Source organism: Solenopsis invicta, chromosome 6 (assembly GCF_016802725.1).
Source record: "Solenopsis invicta isolate M01_SB chromosome 6, UNIL_Sinv_3.0, whole genome shotgun sequence".
Taxonomy (NCBI): Eukaryota; Metazoa; Arthropoda; class Insecta; order Hymenoptera; family Formicidae; genus Solenopsis; species Solenopsis invicta.
In genome coordinates this window covers 723,788-737,189 of record NC_052669.1, presented here as the reverse complement: position 1 = coordinate 737,189, position 13,402 = coordinate 723,788, and the positions used below count along the sequence as shown (strand labels likewise).

At 33.3% G+C, this 13,402-nt stretch overlaps 1 protein-coding gene across 4 annotated transcripts in view; it reads right to left on the bottom strand.

Moving 5' to 3' along the window:
• LOC105205276 (alpha-catulin) overlaps window positions 1–11,510 on the bottom strand; it is a 72,778-nt gene extending 61,268 nt beyond the window's left edge. For 2 of the 4 annotated variants that reach the window (XR_005575116.1, XM_026130590.2), the window contains exon 1: window positions 11,271–11,357. Coding sequence is in view for 2 of the 4 variants with exons in the window: in XM_026130590.2 (XP_025986375.1) it covers window positions 11,271–11,357 (87 nt within the window). In the remaining 2 variants the exon portion in view is untranslated. Of the gene's footprint in view, window positions 1–11,270 lie in introns of all 4 variants that reach the window. The other 2 variants (XM_039451155.1, XM_026130591.2) reach the window with 2 other exon arrangements.
• Window positions 11,511–13,402: the final 1,892 nt, after the last annotated feature.

Below are 13,402 nucleotides of genomic sequence, written 5' to 3'. Positions count from 1 at the left end.
TTTATTATAAGACATTTTGGTTTTTAAGCAATTTGAAACTTTTTTTAAGTATATTTAACATCCCTTACAGTGTAGAATATTGCAGAATATTTCAACAATATTGTAGCAAGACTAGCAACATTCCAACATTGCAGCAATATTGCAGAGATATTATGCAACATTCTGTGCTATAGAGAATTTTATTTATACAATACTTTCTCATTCGTTTTAAACCTAGATGTATTATATTCACTTAAGTGGTTTTTTGTGTTATTTATTATTTCATTTGGTTGTATACATTTCGAGTTATGCAAAGTTAAATAATAGTTTAAAATTTTTATAATGCAGCCTCTTTAACGCGTTAACGTCTCAATACGTCTATTACAGCTTCTTTTTCGCAGTTTTCATATTGGAATAGTTATTCCATAAGTTGATTGTAATTCTATTAGTCAGACAATTTACATAATATCAATTACAAACCTAGATGTATTATAAATTTTTCAGTATTACACCCTATATACAAAAGAAGTTATGTGTACGAGTATTTATATACGTTTGCACACATTCTGCAATATTTTCTCTTTATTTTGAATAAATATATAAATTTATAAAATACAAAACCAAAGTAAGATACAAAATTGGTTTTGTTTTCTAAACAAAATTAATTTTTTAACTTGTTTTGTAAAAGGGAGCTACATTATCAGCCCTATCTTTCTTTGATTCAATTGGACAGTGTCGTTATATTTTTATAAATATGATAATAAATAAATATTTCAAAATTTTGAGCCTAAAATCGATTAAACGATATATTAACAAATCGTTAACTTTTCAATTTAAAATATTAATTATTAACAAAGTTATTGTACGAAATACTTTTCTTTTCTACTGTGTGCAATACTGTGTACTATATATGTACAAGATACCTAAGCATAAAAATGCGTGAAAATCTCTAAAATTGAAATAACGAAATACAGTTAAATCATTGCATTTCTTGTCAGGTACAGCATATTGTTTGCTCTTTTCTTTTTATCTCACTTTTCATAGCTGTGCCACTCTGGAAATTCTCATATTTTTCTCGGTAGCACTTCCCTTTTTATTTTCCGTAATTTCAATTTCATCTTGTTGGTACACATAGGTCGATTCTTTTTCTGTAAATATTATGTTTAATGCTTAGAGCGTCTCGTGAAATCGTTTTTATGCAACATTCTCAAGACGGAGACAGAGTCATACATTTTTTAAGTTTATTATCACGACCATGTGTAGCTTGATTAAAGAATTGTTTTTGTGGCAATATGTCGCTATTAAAGGGAAATAAACATACTTATTTTTTTCTGCGTAGCTTACTTTTTCACAAAAACTGTTATTTCTCCAAGAAATAGTTTTTACGAAACAACAAAAATAATATAGATGAGGTAATATTTTTCACATTTTCCAAGGTGGGAGATAATCTTATAGACACTGGTGAGAATCAGTATTATTAAATTGATTGTCAATTTAATTCTGTGATATTACTTTTCTGATTCAATTTAAAAATTGTGTTTAAAACCGAAAGTAATGGCGCACAGTTCAAAAGAAATAGAAAATGTATTTAAAATCATACAAGAAATAATATTTTCAGCATTAAAATCTTGCTGCTATGACCATTATATTGGCCTTTTTTCAATTTAAATTATGTTATACAAAAATGAGTTTTAAATTAATAATGCTACAATAAATACGAATTTTTTCTAAAAATGTTTAATGCATATATAAATTTCTAAGAAATATATGGAACTAAATAATTGTTCCTATTTAATCGTTATAAGATAAATTGATAAGAAATTTAAAAGGATGTAGAACCCTAGCAAATAAAAAAATAGAATGTTTTTCAACTACCTAGTAAAACTTTTAAAGAGATAGATAAATAATGTATTTATGCTTTAAAAATATGTAATTTTATGTAAAATCAATATAAAAATAAATAAGTAATAATAGCATTCTAAATAATAGCATCTAAATAAATGTGTGTACCTAGAATGTACCTAGCTACGATTCAGTCCCAATAAATTATATAAAATTTAAAACTAATTTATTTACAAGCAATTTTTTGCGCACCATTTAAATTTAAAAATTGCGTTTTTTTTTTCCTAAAAAAATTTCTCCTTTTTATAATTTAAGAAAAAAATCTGAAAAAGCTTCCGTGATCGCATATATGCTATATTATTAACCCTTAAACACATTACAGTGTCTGGGAGACCCATATAAAATTTCGAATGCTTGCTGTGTGAAGACGGAATGAGTTAGAAGTAGAGAACCTTTAGGAGAGAGAATCGCCAAGGGAGGTCACGTAAGCGATTCTGTGATTGGCTGGCATCAATCTGCAGATTTTGCATTGCGACGTCAATGCGTTGGCCGGCACCGATGGTACCTCACGACTAAGCCCGTCAACGTATTGACATTGCAATACAAAATCTGCACATTGATGCTAGCCAATCACAAAGTCGGTCATGTGATCGCCCTTGGCGATTCTCTCTCCTAAAGATTCTCTAGTTAGGAGATTCGAATCAACAAGACGACTTTTCGTTTGAGGTTGACCAACTTGATTGGTCAACTAAAGTTTGAACAGCACGACGCGGCAGTAAAGTTTTGTTAGGGTTTGTGGAATCCATATTATGTGTGAGTGTAACTTTTGGTGAGTAATCTCATAAAAAAAACCGGACAAACAAGATCCGTTCGCGTATGTTAGTCGCAAGTTGCGCAAGATCCGAAATATATCATGAAACATCAATTTTCAATTTTAGACACCTTGAGTTGATCAAAAATACCTCATATTCTCGTTATTACATAATTATACTTTTTAAAAGAAATGACAAAACCATAATTCTTTTTTAAAGTATGTCTCTTTAGCTTTAAAACGCCGTATTATAAAGTCCTTAAAAGTTTTTTGTTGCGAAGATATGATATAAAAAAAATTGATTTTTAACAAATTTTTTCATATTTGCTTAATGGTATTTTCTTTATAACTTTGCAACAAATCATTTTTCAGGAATGCCGAATATGCAGTCACATTTCTGAGATTCTGAACTTTCATTAAAAAGAAAAACAATGTTGAGAATATATTGATTAGAACCAAAATTACAGCTTCTCAAAGTTGAGTAGGGTTAACCAGATTGGAAAATGTGCTAACGTAATTTTCCGAATTCGGTATGTTTAAGGATTAAAAATATTGCGTTAAAATTTTTAATTGATTGTATAAATTATGTTTGAGTTACTTCTTTGAAAAAGATTTGTTCAAAATTTAATAATACTTGGCTATTGCTTTGAAAAAGATATGTTCAAAATTAACAATACTTTTCATAATGTAACTTTAAATTTTATGTTTTAAAATAAAAATATTTTTAAAACAGAAAGATATATATCTATGCCTTTAAATACGTTTTACATGTTATAACCCTTTAAGAATTGAAAGAATATATGTGACTTTTTGGATATATATGTAGTTGTTCACTTATTTAGGGTTGAGTGTTTTAAATCTAGAAGTGATTTTATCTTAGTGGTTATTTTGGTCATTTTTTTCGAACTTTTACCTAGATACCTTTATTTGACCCTTTAAATAAGCGCACAATTTTTCGACAAATATCGCTTATATACAGTATTCATCCTACCTACGTTCGCTTCGATGTCAAAGAAATACCAAAGTCAACTTTGCATGTAGGGTAATTTCGCGAAGAACTCGCCTTTTTTTATTCAGCCTCGTCCAAAAACCTTTGATCATCGCAGAACCGTAATAAAATATATAGTTGTACTAGCAACAAAGGAAAATTTTTACGTGCTATTATTAATTAATTTTTTTAAGTTAATCATTTTTTTTTCTCTTTGTTTCTTTCTTTCTCTTTCTGGTTGCAAGTGCAGACATAATAAAGAAAAGAATAGCCGTTACATTGACACGCATTTTTTCGTTATTTATTATTCAACATTGTTTCCATTGAATTCTTCACATATACACACACACACACACACACACACACACACACACACACACACACACACACACACATTTCTTGTATGTATGTATATATATATATATTTTTTTTTTTAGTCCACGGTCTGCAGCTTTAACTAACTTTCCTCCATGCTACTAAGTTTTCTTTTTGATACATAATAAAATTTAATTTTAATACAGTACAATGCACACACACACACAACACCTGAGTCTAAAATATCGCATATTATAGTTATTAACGGTATTATATCCATAGATACACGCAGTGAGAAAGGAGTAGAAGAGAAAAAGAGATAGCGTATGTGAAGGAAGAGAAGAAAATAGAGAGGGTGAGAGAGAAAGAGAATATTCCTGAAAGCTAATTACGTGAATAGAAGGTCAAAGGGCGAACCATATATTGTGTAAAGTGAGACACCACACGCGGGTATTAAAGGACTGTCATCTTTGCATCAATGGCAATGAATTACTACGTTTGTTAATGTATTACACTTGCATTATACCTTACATGGTCATATTTTATTGATACTTTTGAGAAAAGTTCTAATATTTTGTTTTTTTTTTAGTTCTTATATTTATATCTTCGAAACTCTATATTTTCTTTCTCTTTCTCGTTTTCTTAAACATTTTTTGATAACTTTATAATATTATATTATAAGGTTTATATTATATTATATTATAAGAAGTATATATTATATAATTTTATAATATTACATACTCCTTCTATTTGTTAACTTTAATTTTTATTTGTTTATTGATGCCAAAAAGAAAAATGTTTTGTCAAATAAAATTATTTAAAAAAATTTTTTAAATTTAGAAAAATAAAGATTTAGAAATAAAAATATAAATATATCCTAAATTGTTTTTCAAAATTTAAATAAAGCTATATGTTGTGTTTTATCTAGATAAATTAAAGTTAAATCATCGTTATCATATCTAAGATACATTTACTTATCTTTACTAGATAAAGCAATTTATTTTATCTTTATATAGATAATTTTAAGTTATTTAAGCACAATGCTAATGCCCACGTAGCACGAAAACTGTTAATATTAGATGACTTTATTAGCAAATAATTGAATTTTTTTATTCGAGCCTTTCAAAGTTGAATAATTTCTAATGGAATTATCAGACAATTGGCGATTGATATGTGATTAATATCAACCTGTCAATCCTTTACGCTCGGTTGTCAATACATAAAGCTAAGAGACTTGATGCATATCAATCAATGACTCTATCTATATACGTATTATAAAGATCAAAGACTTCCTTAGTCGACAGTACCGTTCGATCGAATGGCTGGTCGAACATTTTCCAATAGGCCAATAGTCAATATTAGTAGAATAGCTCTGGGCTTTGAGTGTGTTTGTCCCGTCTCCAAATAAGTAATACCCTCGTCGTAAAACATGTTTATTGTACTCTAACGAATATCGTTTGAGGATTGAATATGTTCGTCAGTAGCAATTGCAAACTTGTAAAAATTTATTTACCTGTATTGAAAAAAAGTCTAAAAAAAAAAAAAAAAATTAAAAGTGAAAATATAAATATATCGTGTGCACACTGTACGAGAGTTGTATCGAAATATTTGAGTTATGAAGAAAAATTCATTGAGTGCCAGCGTAACTGTCACTGCTTTCATCGCGAATACACGGTGTTCACTTGTCCACTTCACTATTTTGACTGAAGGGGTTATTTATAACGTTGACAATGGAATACAAGTAGTTGTACTGTTCCGCTGTTGTATCGCAGTTGGATATTTTGCAAGTTATCGTTCTTAAGATCTTGTTCGAATAACATAGAATATAATTTTATATAAAATTCTCCTCTGATTTATAGGACTTAAAAGTCTTGCTAAATATTTTTATGCTAAATAATCGTGGAGCGTGAAATAATACGGAGAAAATTAAGAAAATTTTATCATCTCAACGATATTATAATTGGAAACGTTATTTGTTGTACTACGTTTTATATTATACGTCCGCGCAATTTATATTTAGCTCACGTAATTTCGTGAATTTTGTTTTAAAGAATTGTTAATTGTCTTGTCGTCAACCAATTAAGTTCAGAGAAAAAATTCGATAAATTCAATGTCTTGTACAAAGTCTCTAAAACGAAGGTAGAAGTAAATAGTATTAGTGCAATTATCACTTCCCTTTTGCGTCTGCGGTTAACAGTAGCATGTTGGAGTCAATTTGAGATTAGATTGGAGTGAGTCGAGGTTAATTGAAATGTCCAAGAATGGCATTCTCGAGAAAGTCTTTGTGGGTGATGGTTTGTCCTTTGCTCACTGTTATTTCGATTAATAATGACCGATACATCTTCGGTGTATATTTAACGTAGTTAAGGTAAAGACAGAGTGATGGCAATTTCATGAAAGATACAAAAGCGAATAAATATAAATGAAACGAGTAAAAATGGATGACGTACAAACATGAAATACTTTCCATTTAGTTATATAATCGACACAAAAGTCGTTCTATCTTTTTTTATATTCAATGAGTAACAAAGATAGAACAACGGTTGTGCCGACTTGTGTCATTAAATAGAAAGACTCATAATAGATATTCTATTTAGCGCATTCTAGTTATATGAAATATTTAAATTACGATTTAGATCATTAGATCAATCCTTCCTTGGCACGAAACATGTGTTATTATTACAACAATAGTAATAGTAGCTAAATCTTAAATTCCATTTCATTATATATATATATATATATATGCGTGTATACACATATACGTATATAATTCATAATTCTCGATAGAAGTTAATAGAAGTTTTATTTATATTAATTAGCATTTTGTATGCTAAAATGTTTTGAAATTTTTAATACTATATATCAGTCGAGATAATTAAGTGTTTGATTATTAGCAAATATAAACAAGATTATTTCAACATTTTTCAATGGGTTATAATTTCAATGGGCTTCAGCAAATTGAAAAATAGGAATTTCTTCAACACCATATAAAATATTTATTTAAAGAGATAGATGAACAGTACATTTCTTTGAGTGCTTTGAAAATATGTATTGGAAAAAATAAGATGCAAAATTTGAATAAATATGAAAATAAATAATAATAGTGTTTTAAATAAATGCACATGCGTACATAGTAGCCATGATTCAAATTCAATAAATCATCTAAAATAAAAAAATAAACAATTTATTATACTTGTCTTTTTTTATATCTAAAGAATTTTTAAAAATTTTATTTTTTAAACTATATACATTTAAATTAGAACATTGTAATTTCCTAAATTTTTTTGTTATAACTTAAAAAAAAATTAAAAATCAAAAAAAGAATCCATGATCAGATGCTATTAAAAGTATTGTTATTAAAAGTATTGTTTCAAAATTTCAAATTGATCGGATTGACTTAAACCATGAGTTATCATGACTATCGCTTTAAAAAATATTGAGAAAATTCATTTAAAGTTTAACAACACGTTTTTTAATGTAACTTTACATTTCACTTTTTTTAACAACAAGTGTACATATTTTCAAAACAGAAACATATATTTATCTCTTTAAACTTTATAGGTTTTACATGTTGAAAAAATTTTCGCTAGAATCCTAATAACTAATATTAGGCCCTGCGCAACAAAGAAATATTGGAAATAGAAATAAAAATTTTCAAATAAATATTAAATGTAACGCATAATGGGTACAAATGAAACGTAAGACATAAATATGCCGTACAATATATATCATAACTTATTCACCTAGAGTGTTTATTGAAGAAATTGATTCTAAAATTTTTATTCCTATTCCTAATATATCTAATATCCTTTTATTGTGCGGAGGGCTTTAATATATTATAGTTTTTGCAAATTTTACATGTTTATATATCTTAGTTTACATAAGTTTAAAAGATAGAATTTAAATTTTAATAAATTTTATTTTCACCAAACAATGTCAAGAAGTGATTTAATCAGAAGTTACTAAACTCCCAACTTTTCTCTATACGTTTAAATGTTTTCTAACAAAACTGTATTATAAAAAAACAATCGCTTATTTCTCCATGTATCCGAGAACGATTTCCAACGTCGAACATGCAAAAGATCGCGGCCTCAATGCGCGAGATACGCAGGCAAAGGCAGTAGCGACGGTCAATAGAAAATCCGGCGCGAGAAGAAATCGTGACGGAAATCGCCAAGAAAGCGGCTTAAAGCCCTACGAAGGCTAAAGGCGAAATAGCAGTAAGGGCGAAAAAGTGGAAGAAAGGTGATAAGAGGAAGAAGCGAGAAAAAAAAGGAGGGCGGAGATATGCGCGGGGGCAGCTTAGACGGAGCTCTAACAAGTGGCTGCAGCTCGTAACGATCGCCCTCTGTGCCATGCACTAGCCAAGCCACTCGTACTGCACACCCTTCTAACCCGAGGGGTTTAACCAACACAAACATACGTGCACAAACACGCGCGCGCGCGTGTGCGTGTGTGTGTGTCCCCGTGTACACGTATGCACACACTCTGCCACATCGCCAGAAATATCGATAAACACGACACGAAGGTCGGCCACGAGCGGTGATCGGCACCCCTCTTTCATTCTCGAAATAACCTCCGTCTATTTCCTTTCCGTTCTTCTTTTTACTCCAGTCTTGCTGCCGCGCATTCTCGTTTTATCGATGATAATTATCGCGTCAGACGACTCGATCGATATGGGTTGCGAAGCTCTATGACTTCTTACTTCGTCCCTTACTTTACACTCTTTTTTTTAAACCTTTCTCTTAATAGCGATATCTTTAATGTCAATTGTTAAATTAACAAAGAGAATTTATTCTTTAGTTGTCTGTTGTTTCGTTTATTTATTTTCCTCTGTCCAAAATAACGATTCTTTTCAAATCGAGTTTTAAATTTGGTTAGGTTAGGTTATTTCATGCGCGCCCTCACCAGAAATCGGTTCGCGTAATTCTTTTTTTAAAGCACCGCTAGCTTTATCGAAAGCGTAAATTAAATTGGTCTCTGTTTCATTTGATGAGATTAACCGCGGAATGAATTGTGGTTTTTCAAGCCCCACTTTTGGGGAGCTCCTCATTGTTAGATAGCTTCGTTATCGAACGTAGATAGTTATACAAGATAGTTATTTCGAGTCTTCCTTTGAAGCACAATTACAAAGTCTTCTCAAAAAGTAAAACTAGTACTTTTTAAATTAATAAAATTTCTGTTCGTCTCTCTCTCTCTCTCTCTCTCTTTCGGCGAAATACGTAGCGATTATTGCAAAATTTCTATTTAACATTCGATGATACAGTTAATTTCAGTTAAACATGTTAATGACATATACTATCATTAATGATAATTTGATGTATTAAGTTTTATCAGATGTATATGATATAATGAAATAGTTCTTCATATAGCGTGCGAAAAGCGAAATGCACGCTGTTTAATTGAATGTTCATAATTTCGACATTTAAATTAGTATCCATATGTGAATACACATATAAATATATATCGGTGCGTGAATAGATTAAGTGCAATCTACTGCATGCGGTGCATTGTGCATTTAGACTTGTTTTTATTGAAAATTAGTTTAAACAAATTAAATTTAAACAAAACAACAATTTCGTTTGTGTATCGGAAGCTAGTGCAAAACAGTGTCGATTTACATTTTGCGCGTAAGTAATCGTAAACAGTTCAACACGTAAAGTTCGTATTCGCGTATAAATTTAGTCCAACTTTAAATTTTTTTGAAGAGACAAGATTGTTAACTATCAAGTATTAACATAATTAACGCTCACTAGCCAATGTGAGGTCACTCGTGTCCGAGCAAAACTTTCCGCGTCTCATATCATACATCGGTATGATAGTACGTGCCAAAATTAGTTACATAGTTTCACCAATTATTGTCATTTCACTTTTTAATCGTATACTACAAGTTAAAACTAAATAAAATTACGGTTGCTCTCTAACCATCTCATTACGGTGTATTCTTTAATAGAAGCGTAAAATGCGCGAGTGACCCCACGTTGGCTGGTGAAGGTTAATTATTAACTATTAACATTGCACGTTGCATATGCTTTTCACATGAATTTCTTCAATCGTGCCGTGGAAATCGAGCAGAACGATTTATTCTTCGATCGCGTCATTCTTCGAGCGGTCATTTAAAGGCCTTTGACCCGTGAACGGGCAGATCTGTGTACAAGGCTCGCGTGCGTGCATCGCGCACGTGCCGGTGATTATGCAACGAGGGTGCAGCGTAAATGCGACGTAATTCCACGAAAACGTTGGTGTCGACGTCGACAAGCGGTGGTAAGGTGAGCGTGCGCCACAAGAGCTGAAGTGAGCAACGCGGAAGAAAAAGAGAAGTGCAGAAAGTACGAGACGGACGGGGCGGGAAAAGGGGAGTGAAAGAGGAGGGGAAGGAAAAGTGACAAAGATAGTGGATCACCAAAATATCTGTCACCACTCTGTACGCAGCGTGCGTTTTGTGACAAGTTGGTCCAGTATTGGACGCACGCCTGGCATCAGAGTTGTCAAATATCGTAAGATGGTGTCGTTTCCCGAATGCGCTTAATAGCTTCGCGAAGCCTCGCGGAACGATTCAAACGATTTTACCGGCGTTATAACCGGAAAATTCATTCCAAGGTAGAAATGAGCCGCAAAAATTTAATTACGTCGAGCACGCGGAGCAAAAGCGTGGAAATCGCGCTATTTCTATAATAGTTTCGGAGTGGCGTCAGCGCATACGCGCACGAGACCGTCTCGCCTATCACCGTCTCAAATTATTCTCTCGATCTCGTTTTTTCATCTCGGCTCCGTTCGATCTCTCTCTCTCTCTCTCTCTCTCTCTCTCTCTCTCGCGTCCCGGTGCACGCGCACCCATTTCCGCCGTCTTGTGCTTTTCGTCGCGCGGCGCTGAGCGTCCCGACCTCCCGGAGCGTCGCGGCGTTGCGCCGTATTCACGTATACCGCGCACTCAACATCTCGTGTTCGCTCGATCCTACGACGCGCGCATCGTATCGCGTAGCTCCCGCACGCGTGATTGGTGCAACGAGATAGAGTGACTTGGGAGTAACTCGGAAGATTGAGAAATGATCTCAATCTGTCGGAGAGCAAATATGAGATGCAACGAGATGCGGAGCTGCTGCCGGGTACGCGAGACGTTGCGCGAGAGGGACGGAGCGCGAGGCACAGATGGAGTCCGCGGCTAAAGAGAAAGGATGGTGGAGCGAGGGGGAGAGAGGAAGAGAGATAGACAGAGAGAAAGAGAGAGAAAGAGAGGGATGCAGGCAGAAAGAGACAGATGGGAAAGAGACGGCGCGCCGCCGGTGCGAATGAAAACTCTGCGTTGCCGCATTTTCACGCGGAATCACGCCTTACCTGTTTCACTAGTGGGAGTAGTGTCTGTTCTATGCTACGGGTCTTAATCTCTAGGGTGGCTGGGTCTACGGGGTCGGGTGTCGCCATGATTCGAACACAACTCCGTGCTCCGTAGACTCGAGCCGAGGCGAGAGGGTTCGTTGCACCCCTCCTACCCCCGCCCGCGTGCCCGGCACGACTGCAACCCTTGCCCCCGCTGCCGTCGCTGACAGCCACCGGACACCCTCCCACCTACGGGCCAACCAATGATCTTCGAGCCCCGTGCCCGAGCCGGCGATAACGAGGGCGACGTCGCGCGACGACGACGGCGACGCCGACGCAACTACTGCTGCCGGCGCCGGTCGCCGCGCCGGTGCGCCGAGCGTCGCGACGCCGTAACTTTCAGCCATCTCTTGGTCCCTCGCGTAACGCTCGAGTCGAGGCCGTCGTTGACAACCGCCAGTAATTTCAACTTACGCGACAGTCGCGGGATATTCTTAAACATTTTTCGAATTTTCAAAAGAGAGAAGAGAGAATGCATGAGTGACAAATGTCAACTAATTATAGTTTAAAAGAAACCGCTATTTTCAAATTGCTGAAAAAAAAATCAGAAAAATTCCGATTTTTTCCGAAAAACTAATGTTTTTACTATATGCGAATGATAAGCGACCTAATTTTTAAATGTTTATTGTATTAATGCGATCTAAAAAGCTATGTAATCAAATTTTTGTTAAAATTTTCATGTTTCCATTTCCGGTCTATCTCATAAAGTGGAGAGTGGCGAGCTATAGACTTAAAAATAACTGTGGTAAGCTAGGATTAAAAAATAATTCACCGTAAAACAAAATGACTTTGGTACTAGCGGCGAGATCACTACGGTAGATTGATGCTTTTCAATTTTAAACTTTAGAACTTACTTATATTTACTGCTATCATGAAAAACTATGATGTAAAGTTAATATTGTAAATCACGTTTCGCCATGACAACAGTAAATATTAACCCATTATAAGATTTTTAAATTCTGAAGTGTATTAAAGTCTTTTTAAGTCTTTAAAAGTTTATTAAAGTCTTTTAATCTTTTTTTTATTTTACTAGCATTATATAATTATTCATAATGTATTAATTGTAATTCTTTGAAGGTAACGTTATTCTTTAACATGTGTGAGAACACAAAAATCTAAAAGATGTTACAGAGATATTCATTAAACTGCATCTTATGGATGTCTTTATAACAGCTTTCAGACTTATTAATCTGGAATATGTATAACATATTATCTTTACTTCAAATTAAATGTGAGTGCAATTATTTTCTTTACGGAAAGAAGCAAATGCTTTATAGATTCATATAAATTTTTCTATCCTTGCAAAAAACCAAAAAAATTTACAGAAAAATGGAAGAAAAGCAATATAACTAAATGCAATGTAACTAAACTAAGAAGGCATATATACGGAGAAGAGTCAAAACGAGGGTTGAAAAAAAGTGTTTCAAGATATTAAAATGTGTTACTTTTAACTCCCTGTTTAAACGCTTAAAAATGTTTTATTAGGTGTACAATTTAATTCTCGGCTCTTACATTTAATCAACTACAGCACTTATTCAAATTTAATTTTTTTTTGTTGCATCGTTTTAAAGCGTTATTCTTTAGCTGTAAAACAAAGTGTAATAGTTGATGATGCTGCTGATAGAACCTCAGAAAGCAGTAATAAAAACGATGTTCGAAAATTAGCATCTAAACTTTGCCTACTTTTCGCATTTCAACTAAATGTAGTGCATCAATAAAGAAAAATGTCAGCCAGGCTAAAGAAATGATTTATTCGGTCTTGCTGTGTCCTTACAACATATGTAAAAAAATGGTTTCAAAAGTTATGGGACAGCAATTTCAATCTCCAGGAAGAACATTCTGGACAATTGAAAAAAGTTGAAGACTAAGAATTGGAACAGCTTTTAGAAGAAAATTCTTGTTAGACTCAAGCTTGCAAATACACTTACAGTGCCAACAAGCAATTTCGAAATGTACATAAACTTGGTAGGAGCTCTATTTAAAAGGTGGAACGTTGAGTTCCGCTTCATGACAATGTGTGACCATGCGCGGTCGAACATGGCAAAAACAATTTCGGAAGTCATTTTCAACTTAGGCTGGAAAGTTCTTCC